The sequence below is a fragment of the Cheilinus undulatus genome, linkage group 9, assembly GCF_018320785.1.
Source record: "Cheilinus undulatus linkage group 9, ASM1832078v1, whole genome shotgun sequence".
In the NCBI taxonomy this organism is placed as follows: Eukaryota; Metazoa; Chordata; class Actinopteri; order Labriformes; family Labridae; genus Cheilinus; species Cheilinus undulatus.
In genome coordinates this window covers 20,889,961-20,910,943 of record NC_054873.1, presented here as the reverse complement: position 1 = coordinate 20,910,943, position 20,983 = coordinate 20,889,961, and the positions used below count along the sequence as shown (strand labels likewise).

General features: G+C 38.1%; 2 protein-coding genes across 5 annotated transcripts; one reads left to right on the top strand and one right to left on the bottom strand.

Moving 5' to 3' along the window:
- Positions 1–1,216: 1,216 nt before the first annotated feature.
- On the bottom strand, positions 1,217–4,534 carry edc3 (enhancer of mRNA decapping 3 homolog (S. cerevisiae)). Its single transcript, XM_041796376.1, has 7 exons — positions 4,394–4,534; positions 3,966–4,131; positions 3,116–3,342; positions 2,691–3,029; positions 2,451–2,604; positions 1,891–2,108; positions 1,217–1,795 (listed from the first exon to the last, which is right to left on the bottom strand). The coding sequence occupies exons 2-7, from the start codon at positions 4,127–4,129 to the stop codon at positions 1,461–1,463; spliced, it is 1,437 nt and encodes a 478-aa protein (XP_041652310.1). The 5' UTR covers positions 4,130–4,131; positions 4,394–4,534; the 3' UTR covers positions 1,217–1,460.
- A 2,068-nt stretch (positions 4,535–6,602) lies between these two features.
- Positions 6,603–19,529, top strand: LOC121514647 (paramyosin-like). Of its 4 annotated transcripts, none has more exons than XM_041794859.1 (21): positions 6,603–6,796; positions 6,868–6,932; positions 7,019–7,295; positions 7,419–7,474; positions 7,561–7,684; positions 7,784–7,909; positions 9,742–9,867; positions 9,946–10,050; positions 10,131–10,262; positions 10,341–10,570; positions 10,659–10,923; positions 13,125–13,218; positions 13,339–13,381; positions 13,485–13,554; positions 13,959–14,011; positions 14,098–14,182; positions 14,260–14,358; positions 16,002–16,130; positions 16,226–16,348; positions 18,207–18,273; positions 18,540–19,529. In XM_041794859.1, exons 1-21 carry the CDS (start codon positions 6,710–6,712, stop codon positions 18,746–18,748), a joined length of 2,565 nt encoding a protein of 854 aa, XP_041650793.1. In that variant the 5' UTR covers positions 6,603–6,709; the 3' UTR covers positions 18,749–19,529. The 4 variants fall into 4 exon arrangements, with proteins under 4 accessions (XP_041650793.1, XP_041650795.1, XP_041650796.1 ...); XM_041794860.1 differs by having other exon boundaries at positions 6,606–6,796; positions 18,543–19,529; XM_041794861.1 differs by lacking the exon at positions 18,207–18,273 and having other exon boundaries at positions 6,605–6,796; positions 18,540–18,665.
- The last annotated feature ends 1,454 nt before the right edge of the window (positions 19,530–20,983 follow it).

Sequence of the window (20,983 nt, the reverse complement as noted above, 5' to 3'; positions counted from 1 at the left end):
TCAATGAGAAAATCATTCACCTAAATAAGAAAATAAATTCCACATATGCAGGGCATAGATATCCAACCTGTTTTGTGAACCAACACGGATATGAAGAGGGAGCTGTTGACATTCAGACCCACAAGTTTAAAGCTTATTCTTGTGGTTTGACATTTTAAAGGACCATACCAGGTTCCATATAACCAAAAAATCTACACAATGGCAGCACAAGTCAGACAATGCAAAGTGGGTTCATATCAAGTCACTTTTGAAGTCTAAGATTAAACCACATTAGTATAGAACACAGCTGACCCTACCAAAGCTTATACATTTACAATTTTGAGGGTGATTAATTTTGTTAAGTGCTGCAGTAACTAGAAAATAAATTTAAAAAATCTGGTGGTCACAAACTGCAAACATGTATGTTTTGTAGCTAATGAGCAAAAACTTTCAATCACTCTGATATGGTCCTTAAGAGCAAAACAAATGAGCCTGATGGAAACCATTTTTTCACCTGAAGGCCTCGTTTATAATCTGGATGATTATCTTAACATGACCAAGCAAAGACTGACCTTTTCTAAGCTATCTGTGCTGTAGCTTTCTTCACTGGTTTAGATTTTAAAAAAATCTTTTAACAAGCCCCACTGTCCATGAGGCCTACAAGTTCAAGGGATGATAATCTCTGCTACATTTGTTGTCTTTATACTTGAAATAAAGCTTTTATGTGCTCACAAAGTACATCCTTTGTTAATGGATGGAAATTAATTAAATTTAGCTAGGGAACTCGTTTCCTAGTTAAAGGCAAAGATGCTAATGGATTTACTGTCATTTTGTCAAAGCCCTTATAGTCACAATCTTACACATCATTGACGACAAAACAGATGCCTGTACATTCCCTCAGTAGCTGCCCATTATAACACTGGCTCAGTTTTAAAACATCACTTCTCTTGTTAATGGCAAATATTCAACATCTGGTTGGAAGGTACAACTATGATCCTAAAGGAAAATTGAACCATATATGGGTTCTGTTGAGCTAGGCATTTCTGTAATAATATTGCATTTACATGTTTATCATAGTGTAGATTGTTTATTCATCACAAGGCTCTGGAATGAGGTGAGAATTCAGTGACATTCCTCAATTTTACATTTAAGCTCACAGATTGTCTTATTCGATTCAGAAGTAAATGCTGAGTTATTTTTGACACTCAGCTGTACTTATGAAAACCTTACTCCCAAATATTTTGTAATATTTTGTTTAATGTCATCATGTAAACACAATGGTGTCGACATAACTGTAGACCCTCTGATGGTCAATTAAGTTATTTTCTATCATTAACATTCACTTAATCCCTGAAGGACTAAATTACTAAACAGTGGTCCTTCAGATGAAGGCTGAACTGAACCTCTGGGAAATACAGTAAGGCGCCAAAACCAACATGGTCATGGATGGTGAAAGATTCAATCTGTCATGCTCAGTCCCATTATGCAGAGTGCAAGGGGATGACAAATTTGCAGCCAAAAGGAGAATGGTACTTAATTCCCACTTCCTGGAACACCTGGCGAGGGATGCCTATGTCACACAGATAAATACTGCCAGCCCCTTCAGCCAGGGCCAGGGGTAGACAGAGAGAGAGGGACCACTTAGCCTCGACTGCCTGCCCCTGTCCGCTACCAGGAGGGTCTAAGCTGAGCACCGGCGCTCGATTCTGGTTCGCCCAGTCAGCAGCTGCTCGGTACCAAGGCTGATCCATCAGGAATGTGTTGTCATGGCAGTCCAGGCAGTTGATGATCAGATCCACCGGGGTATCTGGAAGATCTGTGAGAAAGAAAAGAAAAAATATCAAATCATGTGCTAGAACCACCTCTAATGAAAGACAGAATTAAAACATTTTAAATACTACATATGCCCACCTTTGATACCTGACACCTGTTTGCCACCAGTTTTGTTGAAAAGTGTGAGTTCATTGGTTACAGAGTCCAGCATCTTGACAAAGTTTGGGAGAAACAAGATCACTTCCACTTCATGATTGGCCAAGTGACGACCACAGCTGATACCCTGAGCTCCCTGAACATGAGGGCCACATAGCAAAGCCACGGTGGGACGCTGGTGTAGGTTTTTGGGAGTAAATCTGAAAGAAAAATTTAGCAGACTATGTTTCTTCACTGATTTTTTTGCTCTTCAAACAACTGCTGCTATTTAGCTTTTACTCTGTTTAAAGTAACCACATAAAGATTTTAAAATTAAAATATTTGCTTCAAACATTAAGCAAACATTTAGATCAAACTAAAACTGGCATTGGCATTATCAATATGCAATATAGTACCTTTAAAACAAGTAACCTGTTTAAACAGGAGAGTAACTAATGTCTATTTAAAGAAAATAAAAGGAAAAAAAATATTCTGAAAAATATTTTTTTGTTGGATACTGCATCACCAGCTAGTGAAATTCACTCCAGTTACTACCTCCTTACCTATTGGGTCCACCCAGCAATGTAAGGGCCATCTGACTTGCACACACTCCAGTCATCTCAAGTCTTCGCTCCAGTGAAAGACCATGACGCTCAGCGACCGCCAACAGCCGCTTGTGCAGCTCATGGGTTATGCTGGGTACAACAAGCCCAGAATCTGCATAGAAGAAAAGGTCACATTTTAAAGCCTCTACCCAAGAGTAGTTGCCTGCTCTACTTTTGATCATTACATTGTGCACTTACCAGTGCAGTACTCCTTGGATCCAGGCTGAGGTACAGTAATCTGTCTGTACACAATAGGTTTGGCCTCCAGAATGTTTTCATCATGACGGTACCTCGAAGGTGTTTGATCTTGAGGTGTCCCACGAGACCTTGCACCGTTGCGACGCTCTGATGTGTCGATTTCTGAGAAAACTGCTGCTTTGTCAAAAAGAGCCAAGTTTCCTTCAAAATCAAAGTCTGTATCCAGTCCATCATCCATACCATCCCCAAAACACTCATCATCTCTGTGTTTCAGCTGACCATTTTTCACCCCATTCTTCTTTGGAGTCACTTGGTTTCCTCCTTTGCTACTGGATGACCCTGTACAGAAAAATATATGGATAATGCAAGATTTCATCAAAGAGCAATGGGATTTTTGTCTGACCAAGGCACTGCATCGTACTCACAAGAGTTGTGTCTTCGACGGAATCCTTTTGGCTGGCCTGGAACATCCAGATGACGCTCTCCATAGCTTTTAGAGCAGTGCTGAGGAGAGTTTAGTTTCTCCACGGATCTGGGGTCACCCTTTGGGACTGCCACTGGAGCACTGCTTACTTTAATAGATGCAGAAGAGCTGTTTCTAGCATTGCCATTTCTGATGTCTAAAATTTTTAATTCCTTAATGTCAATGGCGCTGCAGGAAAGAGGTTAAAGGAGATCATTATTAAGTGGTTACATTTTTTCAATAGTTTGGTACTTCAGGATACCACAAAGTTTAACACGATACAGTCTCGGTTTGAATTCTGTGATTAATTCTATTGAAATGTATCATTAAAAATAATACAGATATCCCCCCAGATTTTTAACCAAAGCTGTTGTGATCAAAAGTGCAAGAGCAGCAGCAGTTCATTCATATTCACAAGTCAGCACATAGACAATGCTAATGCCCTTTTGGCGTCTCATAAAGATATAGAGTTACTCATTCTCTTATAACTAGACTGAGCAGAGAGATTGACGACAAAAGAGATAGTCTAAACCCCACAAGCACACCAAAAAATCGTCAGTGTGTTTGTACAATTTAGACAGTGTGCATGAGAGTTTGCTTGCAGTTTTTGTAATATAAAAGCAAGACATTTCCAGCCTGATTATTAGTTTTTTTGGCTGTGGTATCACAGCAGGTATCAACATCATTTAGAGATTATGTCAAAGTTAGTATTCTGCTTCTGTGAACCCTTGTTTATACCGAGAGAAAGAAAGAATCGTGTCAACAGGCAAATTCTAAACAAAATATCCAGGGCAAATATTCGGCAAAATTACCTGAATGTGACCTCGGGAACGGGACACTTGACCCCATTGTGGAAAGGCTGTCTTAAGGAGATAGTTTGGCTGGACTGGTCCACAGAAACAACCTCTCCTTGATAAACTCCAAGTGTCGGCCCACAGTTAATTGACACTAAACTACCCATCCAATCCGCAGCCATGACTGTAAAACATGAAAGAAAACATGGAAACAACAGTATTTTCATCAGTTTTTCTTCAAAGGTAAAGTCGATATTTTGTTCCCAACACAACCTTTTGTAAGTACAACTTAGGATACATTTTTATTCCTCGATGTTGACTACCAGTTCTGCTAGCTGATGTGTGGTAGCATCGGCTTCTTATAGGAAGCTAGTCAAGTTACCTTCCAAGAACGCGTTAAATTTCAGAAACAAACGCGATATTTGAAGAACACAATGAATTAATACCTTTTTAGAAAAACAGCGATGCACACTTTTCAATATCTCGAATGAAGCGTCAAGGTAAGTGCTGGAAAGAAAACGTTTATCTCATGAACTGTTAGCTTGTAGCTAGTTATATGGACAAGCACTGCTAGCCTCTGTATGACAGCTTCCGGCTTCCGCTATGAGGACAATTTGCTTCAAAATAAGAGCTCAACGGCTGAAATGTTGCATAACCCGAGACCAGCGCTTTCATTTGTTATACTTTTTTTAATATCTCCTCGTTATTTGAGATAAGTGGGACCTGAACATTATAATAACTTACGTTGTTTCACAAAAATCAGTAAGTTTAAAAAAATGAGTGGGACTGTTTGGCAGAATAACAGTAAATGTAACGCAATATGGGAAGTTCTACCAAATCAGTGCAAAAATAGTAATATTTGGATTTTTGTGCCTGCAAATTGCTAACACTCAAAGTGCATTTTTCTCCAAATGTTCACCTTTTTAGTTGTATTTTCATTGTTTTCTGCTATTTTTTTCTTCGAAATTTCTCACTACTGAAACAAATAATTGTATGAGAAATAAACAAATATCTTAAAAAGCTTTTTAGATTTTCTATAAATCTACAGACGTTCTTCTTGAAAAAAAAAAAATCCAGTTAACGCTTTATTTCAGGTAGAAATTATTATTTATAATTTTTGGAGATTTCTCTAATTGCAATTCTATTTTTGTTACAAAAGGCATACATTTATTTAAAATATTTTCAAAGATAAGGATTATTTTGTTTTAACCTACATATAAGTAAATATAATCAAAAAATCACAATAATGATTTCAAAATATATATTTTTGAGAAATGATGCCTTGTTATGTTAGCAGCAGCTCACAGTAATATAACACTAGCAGTGTTATTGTTGAAAACAAATCTTAGAAATGTTTTCTTTTCTTCCTTTCTTTTTAAAATATAGTTTTATTTTTGAGTGCAGGTTCAGGAAACCCACTTAACAAATTTCCCTATAAATGGGTCCATATTATGGATGACAGTTGTTTTTCGTGAGATAATTGCTAAATATGCAACATTCAACCCATTTTACACTTTTTTATATGGGACCACATGTTGCACAATTTGGGTAGAATGGTCCACACACAACTTTATTCAAAAACCTAAACAAGGCTTTGCCACAAAATAAAAAGTAAATATTACATAATGTCTTTTGAATATCCTTTCTGTCTGGCTGTGTTAAAATTAAATGGCAAACATCCCAACATAAAGTATCACCTGAATGTGATACCTCTATTGCAATCATCAGTCTTTCTGCTCTTGATAGAGAAACCTGGAAACCTTGGTCTATAAAAACCAAATAGGGGAAAGAGAAGTGGAGATACCACAATAAGAATCAAGTCAAGCATAAAATACAAAGCTGAGAAGAGCAGACTCTTCAGGCTCTGATGCTGTTATTTTGAGGGTGACAGGCTGAAAAGTTTGGAAGCCCCTGATCCAACCAATTGTGACTGATGTATAGGCAAAGGAAGAACTTTGTATTCAGTCAGTAACATGCAGTATTTCACACTTAGTTGTTTAATATCAGCATGCTTACGTAATGATGTTACCTGACAATTCATCACATAATTTCTTGCACCTGGGGTAATATTAATTCCTCAAAAACACCCTTCTAAAAACATAAATACAGCATTACCCTACTCGGTAATCAACATTGACAAGCTGTCTTCATAATGAATCAGCGGCTGGTTGTGTTTGTTATGATCACTGTTTATGGAAATGTTATCAACAAGTCACATCAACAAACAGCCAGTCTGCAGACTTGGTGAGATCATGTGGAGACTATCCCAGAAGTGTGAGCACATGACACACCCACCCCGTGTACATGGGTTACCATGGATACCCCGTTCAAACGCTGTACGCTGAAAAGCTTGTAATCAAAGCTGGGTGAGGGTTATAAGCAGATTAAGTGGGTATTGTTAGTGGACAGAAGAGGGTCTCTGCAGCAAGGTAACGTGAATCATGTGTGTCATTTTAATCACATTTTACACATCTGAATAGACATGTTTGTATTTCAGTAGGATAATGATGTTGTTTAATAAGAATAAATGATTCTTTTGTTCATAAACACATGGCAGGGATAAGGTAGTGTAAAAACTAGTTGTTGATCCTTAAGCAAGCAATGGAAATATTAAGGCGCAGGATCCAAGAATAGACACACACGCAAGCAGCCACCTCTGTGTGAAAATCTAACCCCTGTCAGCCGGGGAGGCGTAGAGATGAGGGCTGAAAAATCTCCCATAGAAGGGAAGAGAAAGCTCAAATCAAGACTGAGACTCTAAGATGTTCAGACCCTCATGTAGAAGCTCCAGTCCCTTTTCTCTCACAGACCTCGACATGTGGGACAGCAGATCTCGCTTTATGACCCAGGTAAGACTCTGGTTTTATAAGTTTAACACTCTCATTGAAATTTTATGTTTAAGTTTGTCATTTCTGTCCAGACCTCAGCATGGTGTGGTATGGCAGCTGTTTCTGAGACTGGGTTTCTGTCCAAAGCAAGCTCAAGGTAATAGGAGATTTGACCAGTTTTTAAGCAGCAAAGATTAATGTCAAAGTCAGGGTTGTATTTCATTTTTCTTGTATGTGTAACAGCACATGTGGGAGCGCTGGTGGCTTCAGACAGACAGACCCAGGCCTACGAAAGTGGCAGTCACTGTCCCATCTGGAGCCTGAGGGTGCTACACGGCCCTTTCCTCCATCTCCAGGGGCCGAACTGAGGGCTGCCAGAGGCGAACGTAGCTTCAGGCAAGCAGATGCAGGGCAGTGGATCCAGGATGCCCATGAGCGTCTGGACACCCAGCTTAGGAACAGGACTTCACAACTGAGCTACATGAAAACTGCTGCACAACTCCACGACATGAAACATCAGGTATGTGACCGAGAATGCCTAAATCCCTACGATCTGCCTTTGACAAATAAAACTAGCACAGTTTAATAGCTTCTCTGTTTTGCATGCATGTTGATATAACTCGTTCTTACTGCTCTTGATCAGGAGAAAGAGACAGTTCAGTTTGTAAACAGCCAGCAAAAAGGAGAGCTTCATGACAAGTAAGTGCTGCAAAAAAACAGAAAGGCAGAATTTGAAAAAATAAGGCAAGTTTGAAATTCCTCCCTCTGTTAAATTCACTCTGAAGGGTCCTACAGCTGGAGAGGGAGCTGTTGCAAATGAGGTCTAGTTTTGGAAGTGGAATCAATGAGAATCTGAATCCTGCCTCATTTAGCAGAGCGTCCCTGAGTCAAGAGGACGTAAATACACAGGTGTGTAAGCTTTGAATATACATTTATGATCTATGAAATATGTTTGATCTGCATTTGGGTTTGCAGTACACTTCTTAAAGGCTTGAATTTGTTATTCAGGACAGTCAGAGGTTTGGCACAGAGCTGCACAAGCTGAGAGAAGCTCTGAGAGAAGCGGAGGCAAGGGTGAAGACACAAGAGGAAGAACGAAACCAGGCACTCCAGAAACTCCGGACTTCTACAGAGGTTAGTTTTTAAAAATGATCCTTTCAAGTAAACTCCACCCTTATCACTATCAAACTGGCAAATGTGCATTTATTGGCAACATTTTGGTGATCAAACTTAATTTAAGCAGCAATCAAATGAAAAGTCTGGATAAACATCTAATTTCAGGATATAAAAGCAAAAAAGGCAAACATTTCTTTAAATAAGTCAAACATTCTTTTAATCTGGTGAAATAGATTAACATGGGTGTCTTGGGGTGCAATGTACTAACTAATATAGATACAGCACCTTCACTTCAAGACAGTTAAGAAGTCAATTTGGCTTGCCCTGTTTTAAGGCTTTTTTTTAAGGGATTAAAATATTATTTTTGTGCATGTGATTATTTTTAGATATACCTACTTAGATCTGACAGTTTGCTGTGTGGTTGGGATGTCTGATATGAGAAAAGGCTGCAATCTGCAACCAATCATCATGACATTAAACCTGCATGAGTAAATTTGTGGTGTCCCTAACCATTGACAGATTGACCAGATCAGATTGATCCATATTCTTATTTGTATTCTTATTTGCAACATAAGTAATAGAAAATAAAATATAACGCATATGAATGCTAAATTAAAGAGATAAACTATGAAATTAGATGATGTTTCTGCTGGTCTTGAATCAAAAGTTTATTCCATAATCTGATTTGATCCATCCTTTTTCTCATTACATAACTCTGCTTTATGGTGACCATAAATGGATCAATAAATCAGTCAGTCAATCTTTTTTTGTAAAGCACTTTTCATACAAAATTGATAGAGATGCCAATTTAAAATACAGAAAGCACATAGAAGTAAAGTAAAAAAGGAATCTATATTTACAAAATGTTTCTTTATCTCTTTTGCACAAGGAAACAACACAATGATAAAATGACCAAAAATAAAAAAGAGGCTTCTGTGTACACTGTAGACATTATCACTGCAAAATAAACCCCAGACAACAAGTATGTTTAGTTTTCATCAAAGAGACTAAATCAAACTGAAATGTTATTTTGCTTTCATTTGACATTCAAATTCCAAGACATTTCTGTGGGTAAACATTAAAGCCCAACATTCATTATATGGACAAAAGTATTTGGCCACCTGCGCATTACACCAACAGTGAACAGTGTACTTTAATCTGGAATTTGCCCCCCTTTTGCAGCTATAACAGCCTCCACTCTTCTTGAAAGGCTATCAACACGATTTTGGAGTGTCTCTGTGGGAATCTGCGCCCATTCATTCTGCAAAGTATTAAAGAGGTCAGGCACTGATGTTGGACAAGAAGGCCTGGCTCGCAGTCTCTGTTCCAGTTCATCCTAAAGGTGCTGGATGGGGTTGAGGTTAGGCCTCTGTGTGGACCAGTCTAGTTCTTCCACACCAAACTCATCAAACCATTCTTTATAGTCCTTGGTTTGTGCACTGGGGCACAGTCATGTTGGAATAGAAAAGGGCCTTCTCCAAACTGTTGCCACACAGTTGGAAGCAAAGCGTTGTTTACAAATGGAGACTGCATGGCTGGGTGTTTGATTTTATACACCTGTGGCAACAGGTATGATTGAAACACCTGAATTCCATAATTAGCAGGTGTGGCCACATATATTTGTCCATATGGTGCATCTGGAATCGAATGATCTTTCATAAGATTGGTGGGCAAATGGGGCTTTTCTGAACTTATCCTTCAATATATGACTGTTTGTGTTCAACAGTCCAGTATACGTACTAAAATGTTACCCAACACTAAGATGTAATTCTGAATAAATGGTCAAATCTTAATGAGCTTTCCTGACATTTATTTTCCATTCTCTCTGTGTTCTGTTTCTCTATATGTAGACACAGGGGACGTTGCTTAAACAGATGGACGAGATGAACCAGAAACTCAGCCACATGAGAAAGAGTCACTCTGAAGTTCAGGAACAGCTGAGTGAAGCTAACAACAAGATCAGCCAGGCATGCCTGGTAGGGGTGATTTAGTGACTTTTTCACTTCCGCTTTGCAGGATTTTATGGTTAATTGCAAAGTCTGATTTCTTTCCAGGAAAAAGCAATCCTGTCTACTCAAGTGCTAAAACTAGAGGATAACATAAAAGAACTGAAGAACAAAGTGGGAGGAGATCTGTCTGAGAAAGATAAACTGATCCAGGTAGAATATCTTTACATTAAAATCAGTACATGAAGCACTTTAGATTGAAATATTAATCCTGTTACATATGTTTATGAAAGGAAAAAGCAGATCTGCAGCAGAGGAATCAGATCCTGGAGCAGCAGCTGAATCAGGGTTCAGCGGGATGTGAGGACACACGGTCAATAAACAACAAACAGGATCAGGAGGAAGAATCAAGGCATCTAAAAGAGGTAGAAAACAATATCATTTTGTTAAATCTGACTTTCTCTGAGGCATCTATTAAATGATCCTTGATGTGTTTTCACTAGGTCAATGAAAAGCTGATAAATGAGCTTGAAATGACCAAAGAAAAATGGATGGCATCACAATCTGAAGTGGAGACGATAAGAGCAGAGAGGAACGTCCTCTCCAAACAGATCACAGATCTAAATGAAGAACTATCTCAGCTGATCAGAGAGAAGGACACACTGCTCAGTAGAAAGAATGAAGGTGTCCAGGAGGAGCTTAAAGCAATGAAGGAAAAGTGCAGCCAGCTCAAGTGAGACTATGATGAACTATATTTGAAAAGCAACTTGCAAATTCATTTTTCTTTACTCAGACACTCATATAGTTTTTTTTTTTTTCAGGGAGGCTGTGGAGGTTTTGGAATCAGAGAAACTAAAACTGCAGGATCGGTGTTTGTGTTTAGAGGCCAGGGTCCTTGAGAAGGAGGAGAAACAACTTCTACAGGACGAAGAACATCAGAGACAAGATGCAGTGAGAGACCAGATCATCAGGGAGCTGAAAGCTGTGGCTTCACATTGGACTGAGAAATGGCAGAAAGTGTCATTGACCCTGCAGGCCACACAAGAGGAGCTGGAGGGTATCAAAAATAACAAACTTGGAAATGGGGTAAGCCTTAAGCTCATCATTCCCTTTCAACTTTATTGTCCACACAGAGCATGGGATAAACCATAAAACCCAGAAATCACAAGCATATATAAGACTGAGGTACAAAAAAGCGTTTAAATACACAAATACAGAAATTCATCTAATGAGCCGTAAATGTGAAACTGCCTGAAAGCCATAATCAGAATATTACTATTATCATCAGATATAGATATTAAAGATGATTTAAACCAGCCTGAGGTTAACAAAGACTTGATAATCTAATAATAACCCCTTCCTTAGAGTCACTTCATACATTTAAAAGCCAACATGCTTAAGTGCTGCTAGTCAACAGGAAAGGCAAACAACTGCTTGGTACCCCAGGCCATTAGGGGCAAAAGCAGGCAAATTAACCACAGCAGTGGCTCAAAATATGATTTAATATACGTTTTCAAAGACATCCTCTCCCTTTGTCCTGGTTTTTAATTTGTCTTTTTTCTTTTTTTGTAAATTTGAATTAAAAAAAATCCACTTTGGATTAAGATCATTTATAACATGATGGTCATGAACCTGTGAACTTTTGCAGAGGGCCTCAAATGAATCTAATTAGAATCTCCACTGCAGATATACAGAGCCCATAAAAGTATTCACTTCCTTTCTACAAAGTAATGTCAATTCAATAAAAATATGTCATGTAAAATGAGTGACTGCATAAATATTCACCTCTTTCAAGCCGTTAATCAGTGGATGCACCTTTGAGTCTGTGTGGGTAGATCTCAATGAGGTGTGCACATCTGGACACTGTAATCTTGCTCCCTTCTTTTTTGCAAAACGGCTCAAGCTCCGTCAGGTTGCACAGGGATCAGGCATGAACAGCTCTTTTTAAATCAAGCCACTAATTCTCTGTTTAATAGAGGTTTGGGCTTTGACTCGGCCAATCCAGAACATTCACCTTGATGTCTTTAAACTATTCCTGTGTGGCTTTCTTTGTATGCTTCAGGTCATCATCTTGCTGGAAAACAAATCTTCTCCCAAGCCTTAGCTCTTAGTCTACATTTTCTTTTTTTTTTTTTTTTTTCATTTTACCCTCTGCCTTTAAAAGCCTTCCGGAGTTGACTGAAAGCATCCCCACAGCATGATGCTGCCTCCACCATGCCTCCCAGTGGGGTTTGTGTGTTTGTGGTGATGTGCAGTGTTTGGGGTCCGCCAAACATAGCGTCTTGTCTGATGGCCAAAAAGTACAATTTTGATCTCATCAGACCAAATAACTTTCTTTCACTTGACCACGGAGTCTCCCACATGCCTTTCAGCAAACTCTAGCCAAGATATAATTTGAGTTTTCTTCAACAGTGGCCTTCTCTTTGCCACTCTCCCATAAAGCTTTGACTGGTGAAGCAGTCAGACAACAGTTCTCTGCTACTGAAGCTTGTTACTCCTTCAGTAGTCATGGGAGTTTTGGTGGCATCTCTTACTAGTCTTCATCCTGGATTGTCACTCAATTTGTGAGGAAGGCCTGATGTAGGCAGATTTACTCATGTGCCATATTCCTCACGCTTCTTGATGATGGATTAAACTGAACTTCGGGGTATGTTCAGTACCTTGGAATATTTTTTTTTTTTGTCTCCCTCCCCTGACTTATACTTTTCAGTAACCTTTTCTCTGAGCTGCTTGGAGTGTTCTTTTGTCTTCATGGTGTAATGGCAGCCAGGAATGCTGATTAACCTGTAACAAGACCTTCCACACACAGGTGTCTTTTTCCTACTGTCACTTGAGACACATTAACTGCACTATGGTGATCCCATTTCATTAACTGTGAGACTACTAGCACCAATTGGCTGAATCTCTGTTGAATGAGGTTATTCACTTTAAAGGGGGTGAATATTTATACGGTCACTTATTTTACATCACATATATTTGTTAAATTGACATTACTTTGTAGAAATCTGTTTCACTCTGACATTAAAGAGGGTTTAAAAATGTTTTGGCAAAAAAGCTGAATTATGTAGACCATGATTGATTTATAAATTCAATAAAAGGGTAAAACATCCAAAGGGGGTGCACAATAATGCAATTCTAAGTATATTCAGGGTGCAAAAAACTTGTTGGTATCTGAAGTGAAGTGTAGTGATTTCTTCCTTGTTGTAATTTCATTCATGTCAACATGTTGTCTTTTTTGTGTTTCATTGTGTATATCGTGTGTTTTATGGCTTTATTCTTTTACACAGAGGGGTTGTGACTCACTGAAGCAAGTGGAGCTTGATGCACGCAAACAAGAGCTGGAGAGGATTAGCAATCAGCAGCTGCTTCATAGATACCGAGGTAAGGGTTAACATGCTTCTCAACAGCATCACAGCAGGTTTACATCTTCAGAAAAAAATACAGTGTTGTTGCACTCTTCAAACACTAGAGGGCATTGAACTGCTCTGATTATGTTTGTAGGTGATGAAGCCATGGAGAATCAGGACACTGAGAAAGCGACAGAGTAAGCAGATTTTGATGAGATTTTCATTTTTAAAATGCACTGTCAAAAAACTCCACAAATGAAACATTGTAGTCTCTTAATGTGTCCACTGTCTGTTTATCAGCTTATCAGAATCCTCTTTGTTTTTGGAGCCACCGTCAGACTGCCAGACCAGACACAACAAAACCCTGCAGGTAATAACAAAACGTTCCTCACTGAAAAATACAAAGGCAATCATATGAACCAGCAGGTTTCAACTGGTGTGTTGGGATGTACGTGTGGGTCTCTGGGCTATTTTCAATTTGTGGCAGAAAAGTCTATGATGCATGCATCTTCTAATGATAAATGATTAAATTTGATTATTCTCTGGAGATCTCAAGTTATTTATCATCCTTACTTGGGACAGAAAAAACTTTTATTCTATTATGACATGTGGTGTATGTATGTTGGGGAGGAGGTGATCTGTTCTGAGGCTTGATCAGTTGAGAACCTCTGATATAATAAAGCATGCAGTGAGGTATCTTGTGTAAACACGTGTTGAGGTAAAATGTTTTGTGTATATGATAATGGCTGTGAACTTTTATGTTTGTGAATGTAGAGCAATGAACTTAATACAAAGCTGGAGGGAAGAGAGGAGGAGATGAGGGAAAAGTAAGTGTGTTTAATAAAGACTGATAAAGAGTTGTTTTACCAGACAATGAGATGATGAATATAAAACATTTTTCTCACTGTATCAGGGGCGGAGCTTGGAAAGGTGCAGAGACACTGAGGGAGGTGGAAATAAATGAGGCTCAACTCAGAAATACTGATCTCAAGCTCAAGGTGAAGTTACTTTAAAAAAGAGCTGTGAAGAACCCATATTATTAAATAGAATAAAGTGTGAGACTCCTTGTCTACAGGTTAAAGATGAGAACTCATCTGTGGAAGGCAGGAAGGATAAAACTGTCTGCCCAGTTAATCCAGAAACAGAGGAGCAGAGGAGGCTGGTCACTGAGCAGGTATGAGGCCAAGATTTCTCTTCACCCTTTCAATACAGAAGACAAAAGTCTAGTTGGTTTGTTTGTTTGCTGTGTGTTCATACGAAAACATACTGATAAACTTTAATGGCTTGACCTTAAAAATAAATAGAGGTTTTCATGTTCCCTTGGGACAAATCCTGATATATTACATTGTTTTATCAGCAATTTCCCTGCCTATCTACTGTAATCTCAACCTTGCAAAGCCAATGGATTGGCCACATTTAATGTTTGTCGTCAGGAAGGTTCCATCTTGAAAGGCTTCGGTGTGAAATAGCTGTTCTCGGTCAGAGAATTAAAAGAATAGTCAGACTCATTTGAGGAGGGTCTGGCTGCATTTTTGACTCTCCAGAACCATTCATCTGAGACACCATATATCTCAGAAAGGAAATGCTATAATTTTCCAGTACAATGTATTTCCAGTTTAAACTTTTTTTTTCAAATCCAACTTTATTCATAAACAAAGTCTAGCCATAAATTTCACAAATTAACCACATTGCAAAAATTACAGAAGAAACATTTCATAAATAAAATGGAAAAAGGACAGAGGTCTAATCCAGGATTGAATTATGTATAGTACAGTGGTTCGCTTAAGCTTAATTAGCTTTAGCTAAAGCTAATATAGCAACGCTAGCTACGTAGTTAATGTTACTACATAAGCCAATGTAGTTAAGTAAGCTTAAGCACAGTGAGCTTTAGCAATGTAGATTAAGTTAACATAGCTACATAGTTAACATAACAACATAGCTTACATAGCTGCTTTGTGAGCTTAGCTTTTGCCATGTCAGCTAGGTAGCTATGTAGCTATGTCGCTCCTTTATCTATAGTCAAGTAAGCTTTAGCAACGTGAACTCCAGTAAACATAGGTAAAGCTAACCTAGCTATGCAGATAACATAGATACATAGCTGCTCTGTACCCTTAGCTTTAGCTACATGGCTATGTAACACCATTATCGATAGCTAAGTTAGCTTTAGCAGAGTGAGCTTTAGTAAACATAGGTAAACCTAACTTAGCTACGCAGATAACGTAGATGTGTAGTTTCTCTGTGACCTTAGCCACATAGCTATGTTGGCTATGTAGCTTTATTATCTATAGCTAAGTTAGCTTGAGCAATGTTAGCTTGAGCCAACATAGATAAAGCTAACCTAGCTACATAGTTGGTGTACCAACATAGCTTACATAGCTGCTTTGTGAGCTTAGTTTTAGCTATGTTAGCTATGTAGCTATGTAAGCTATGTAGCTCCTTTATATAAAATTAAATTAGCTTTAGCATCATGAGCATCATTAGACATAGGTTAAGGTACTTTAACTACACAGATAATGTAGATACATGGCTTCTTTGTGCGCTTAGCTTTAGCTACATTAGCTGTATAGGTATGTTATCTTTGTAGCGCTGTTATAGCTAAGTTAGCTTTAGCAATCTGAGCTTTAACAAATCTGAGAATTAGTCTGATATTACAGTTGATTTTTGTGAGCTGTAATCCACAATCATCAAGTTAAGAAATATTTTACCTTTTAATGATGAATCTAGGACATATGGAAGTTTCATTTCTTTAATTAAATAACAAGAAGAAAGAACTTTTTAATCATATTCTAATTTTTTGAGACGCACCTGTATTTGTAGTTGAAGTGTTTGTTTAAGAAGCGAGAAGCTAAGGACGAGCTAACAGTTCACGATGACAACAGTTCAGGCGCCGCACAGACAGGAGCCTCTTCTCTACAGAACCGACCCAACACATCTAAAGCCATGAGGGTGAGAAGCCTCAGCAAATTAATACTGGTTACAAATGAAAATGATAATCGACTTGAATATGTACAAAAATAACATCTTATTTGTCTTTGATTCAGAAAACAGGGGACTGGAGGATCTGGGCACAGGGTCCAGGTTTGATGCCGGTGTTTGAGGAGGATGAGGAGAGCGCTGACTGTTCAGGAGGGGAGGAAGTAAAGCAAACAGATGTGACTGCTGAGGTAAATTATACAACTAATGCCATAAAAGTAAATGCTTGAATTACACAAAGTAGAAATGTTGTTAAGTGTGGTCAACTTTTCTGTGAGTCCCACATGACTTTGCTGTCAAGAGATGTAAACATCAACAGTATTTAAGGGACAGTCTATTCCGTGCTTATCACAGATGTTGATGTTTCATCTGAAACTCATGAAAATTAATATCATAAATGGCATAATCTTTGCATGCAGATTATATCATGAAATTAAGCTACACCCACATTTATTCATTACTTATACTCTCATACACATATGTGCAGCCTAATCCCAGCTTCTGCTTTAATCATAGAGCATACAGCATGCAGTGGGGTGTCTCTGAACATGAAACATACAGTAGTTCAGCTCTAATCTCCATTATGACTCTTTCTACTCTGGTGATAATCAGACTTGAGGTTAAGTAGTGAACAACTGGGAATGCGTCTGAATTATCTGTAAGAGGACAGCGGTCTGACACTGACAACAGAGAACTAGTTAGCTAGTTCTCAACTATTCAGGCATCAGGACCCATCACCGTTACCTCCTTATGAGAAATCAAGACTCAAATTAGAAAAAAAAAAAAAGGTTGCAGCCTGGAACTTGGATGAAACAGAACATGATTAAATAAAGAGGCAGGACAATAAAGCACATAGAAGGATGTGCATACATATTCTTATTGTGTTTTTTTCTGAGATAGTAGAAAGATTTTACGAATTACCTCATTTCCTTGGAAAAAACAGATTTGTTATCCTGAGAAAAGAGGATAAATTAGTTTCAATCTTGTGAAAATGACTGAAGTTATTTATCATCACAGAAAACATACAGTAGAATAAAAAGTATGGATCTACTTAGAACTTCGGTACATCTTAGACTTTTTGTCCCTTTTTTCCCAGGAACATATTTGGAAAATGAAGTAGATAGAAGAATTGAAATAATCTTAAGGGAAAATTAAGTCATTAATTGCAAAAAGAGGCAAAAAAAAAGCTGAAGACTGGGGAAAATGGGTCACATGGCAAAAACCAGTTGAAAAAGGTTGGTGAAAAGTGGTTACAGAGTGGCACTACTAAAGTGACAAAAATTGGGTAATAGCAACAAGAATGGGCCAAGAAAGACAAAAAGCGCAAAAAATATGTGAATAATGTCGTGAAAAGCAGTTAAAAAGTGGCAAAATGGGTTAAAAGTGGCAAAAATAGGCAAAAAGTGGCAAACATGGGTTTAAAGAGACAAATATGGTTCTGCTACCAAAATGGGCTACGCAAGGCAAAATGGGCCAAAAAAAAATCGTAAAAAGCACTTGAGTGAAAAAAATAATTAAAAGTTCCAAAAAGCAAAAAGTGTCAAAAAAATGGGTTAGAGTGTCAGTAATGGGTTACAGGGGCAAAAATATGCAAAAAGCTGTAAAATTGGGTTAAAATTTGTAATAAAGTGGCTAAAATTGGCATAAACAATGATTTAAAGGGCCTGAAAGTGGCATGAATAAGTTGAACATTAACCCAAAAATAACTTGACACACTTTCAGCTCCAAAATGAGGTAGCTGTTAGCTAGGACGCTAGCACCAATGCTACTGATCTAACACACATATATTGATATAATCAGTAAATCACAGCTCAGGAGGGTTTTAAGGGGCCCAGCCAATTCTGTGAGCAGTCCTGGTTACCGTTAACACAGTCAAAATAAAAAAATAAAACAAAAATGAGCAAATAAAAGGCCACAAAATGGCCTTAACACCCTCTAAGGGCTAAAGCATAACTTCACATAGATACTACAAATATATTCAAGGAAAGCTGATAGCCCCTGATATGAAAATGAAATGAGAGATATTGAAAATATTTTCTCCCCTGCCAGATGTTTGATCACACTTTGAGCGCAGGAATCATCAATCAGAATGTGAAACATGAGAGTCTGCTGCCAGGTGAAGTTGTGCATTTGTGTAATATTTATTAGGGTAGATATGTGCTGTGCTGTGCTGTGCTGTGCATGTATATCTAACTTGTCTACATATACCTAACAGAGGTAAATGATATTCTTTTCATTAGTGATGGATAAGTCCCTGATCTGATTTGACATCTTTACCCCTCTTTTTCCATGCCTTCTATCTTTATATTTATATGTTTATACAGTATTCGGACTATTTCTAATATTAATGCTATCCTTTATGTACTTTCCTCTCTGATCTAGCAGCACTAGGAAGCAAACAGTCCATCCATTCTTGTCTACAGACTTCAGAGAATCATCAGACTTCAGGTACTGACATGTCAAAGACTTCAGATGAGATCAAGCTGCAGGAGAAGAGACCGACTGCCCTCTACCCTGATGGCATATTTACAGCTGAGCTCGTTGATATCTGTAGCCCTGATGAAGAGGAAGAGGAAGGACTGAACAAATGAGTTGTTTTTTTAAGACTTCTGCTGCTTGCTATATCACCAAAAGGGTTTCATGATCAACTTTGTGCCTTAAAGCTTACATTGAGTGATTTTACTTAAATGAAATGAAAGGACTTTATTAGACATTTTTAAGATGAGGCATCCTTAGGTGACACTTTATGGATTAAAAATGTCTTGATTATTCTTACGCAGGCAAGGTAACAGACGACCACAGGCACAAGCAATTACTGTAGCTAAATAACATTATCAATAATTAAAAATGTGGATGTCTTTTGGCACCGGCTTAGCTCAGTTTGTAGAGTAACACAGAGGCTCAAGTCCTCAGAGTAGTAGTATTTAATCCCAGTCCTAGCACAGTTTAGTGCATGTCTTTCCCCTATCTCCAAAAAAAAAATCACCCAAAAACTATATATATATTTAAATTAGACTCTGACAACAGTGTTGAGAAATGTGTTTTATTCTTATGACATGATATAGTGCATTATATTATTTTTTTAAACCAGAAAGGTTTTTGCAAATAAAATACTTAAACTGAAATAAAATACTAAACTGAAATTATTGTGAAATTAAAGATGCCCATGACTTAAGAAAGTATTGTATGGTTGTTTGTGTTTTGTGTTGAATCCCGTTGTCAGTGCCCAACACTGATAACTTTAGTAAGTCTTTAGTAGTTTTTTCACAATTTTAATCTTTTTTTTTACATTTTATTTTGCTCACTTGGAGAGAGCTTGAATGGTCGAATAAATCACTGATAAATTCTCAAAAACTGAATGATCTCTGCTTCTTAAAGTCAATAAATACATTTTCCTAATATAAACCCACAATGTCTAAACTCTCATGCGATACTTGAGGTCATTTTGTGCACATACAGTACTTACCCATGGAAAAAATCACAGGTTTGTTTATCAAAATAAGGCCATTGTACAGACTTAGTTGGTCAGAGTCCATCCTTGAAGCTTAGAGTATCCATAAATGCTCCATTTTTAGTACATAGTCATAGTTTCAGCTCTGTGCCCTGTAGGGTGAAGGTGAACTCTGAAAGTGTTCTTTTTGTTGCCCTATGAGTTCAACTGTGCTTAGGTCCTCTGGTGACATCACAGTTTTCTAAGCACATGTATCAGAGCTCTACTGAGGCTCTGGTTGCACAGTGTGCCAGCGTGCCTGCTCCACCTGCAGGCTGCACATGTCCCTCCAGTGAGCTCGTCCAGCATCTGCAGCCTCAACACCGATCAAGACTCGACCAAGAACTTTACCCTCTGAAAGGACCTGCTTCTGTCTCACAAGGAAGTAAAGAAACAAATAATGTAGTTACTCGTTCAAAGGAACCATGCACACTGGTATTAAGCCATATTATTTATATTACATTATATATATAATATATTATTTCTGTATTTTTGAAGTTGATCTCAGTTAGCATTGCCCCTATGTGCAGGATGCCGATGCGCTAGGCTATACAAGAGACAGAGTAGAAGACAGGTATTGTTTCTCCACGTAATTTAGCAAGCTTAAGGTGAAAATGGGCCAAAAAACTATGCTGCCTCAATTGTACAGTAGATAGAATTTTTTGAAGCCTTTTATTTTTCACCCAGAAAGCCTTTGTGTTTGGCACTATTTTGAAATGTAAACTTCAGCCACTAGCTAAGTGCTGTTCTGCCTCAGAGTATCTTAACAGCTGTTTGCATCTGCAGGCTTAGTCAGAAGAAACAAGAACTAAGCTAAAAAAAAAAAAAACTGCTAAAATGAACAATTTTGACTCTAGTGGCAATGACGTGCCATTTACTGTGGATACGAGGGAATACTTCTATGAGCCGGAGTACACAGAGGAAAAACTTCTACGGATGGAGACTTAGTGAAAAGATAAAGAGGGAGAGAAACTTTAGTGAGGACTGGTTAGCTAACCTGGTGGTATAGGTGTGGAAACTGTGAGCTTATGTCCACATTTCATGAGTGGGACTTACATTGTTTCTTCAAACACTCTGATTGAGGATAGCAGCTCACATATGCCAGCAGCCTGCATCACTCCCAATCTAGCCTTCCTTGCCTTGGTGAACACAAGTGTTTCACTGACCTTCATTAACTTTCTGAGGATAAATTTGAGAAAACAACCCCGACCAGAAGAGCTGAATGGAAATTTGTCATCCAGGTAAGTTTATGGCTGCTGCTTTATTTCTCTAATGACTAGTCTATGGTCAGCACTATATTTTACCCTCTGAAAACACTGTGTAAGCTATTGAGGTG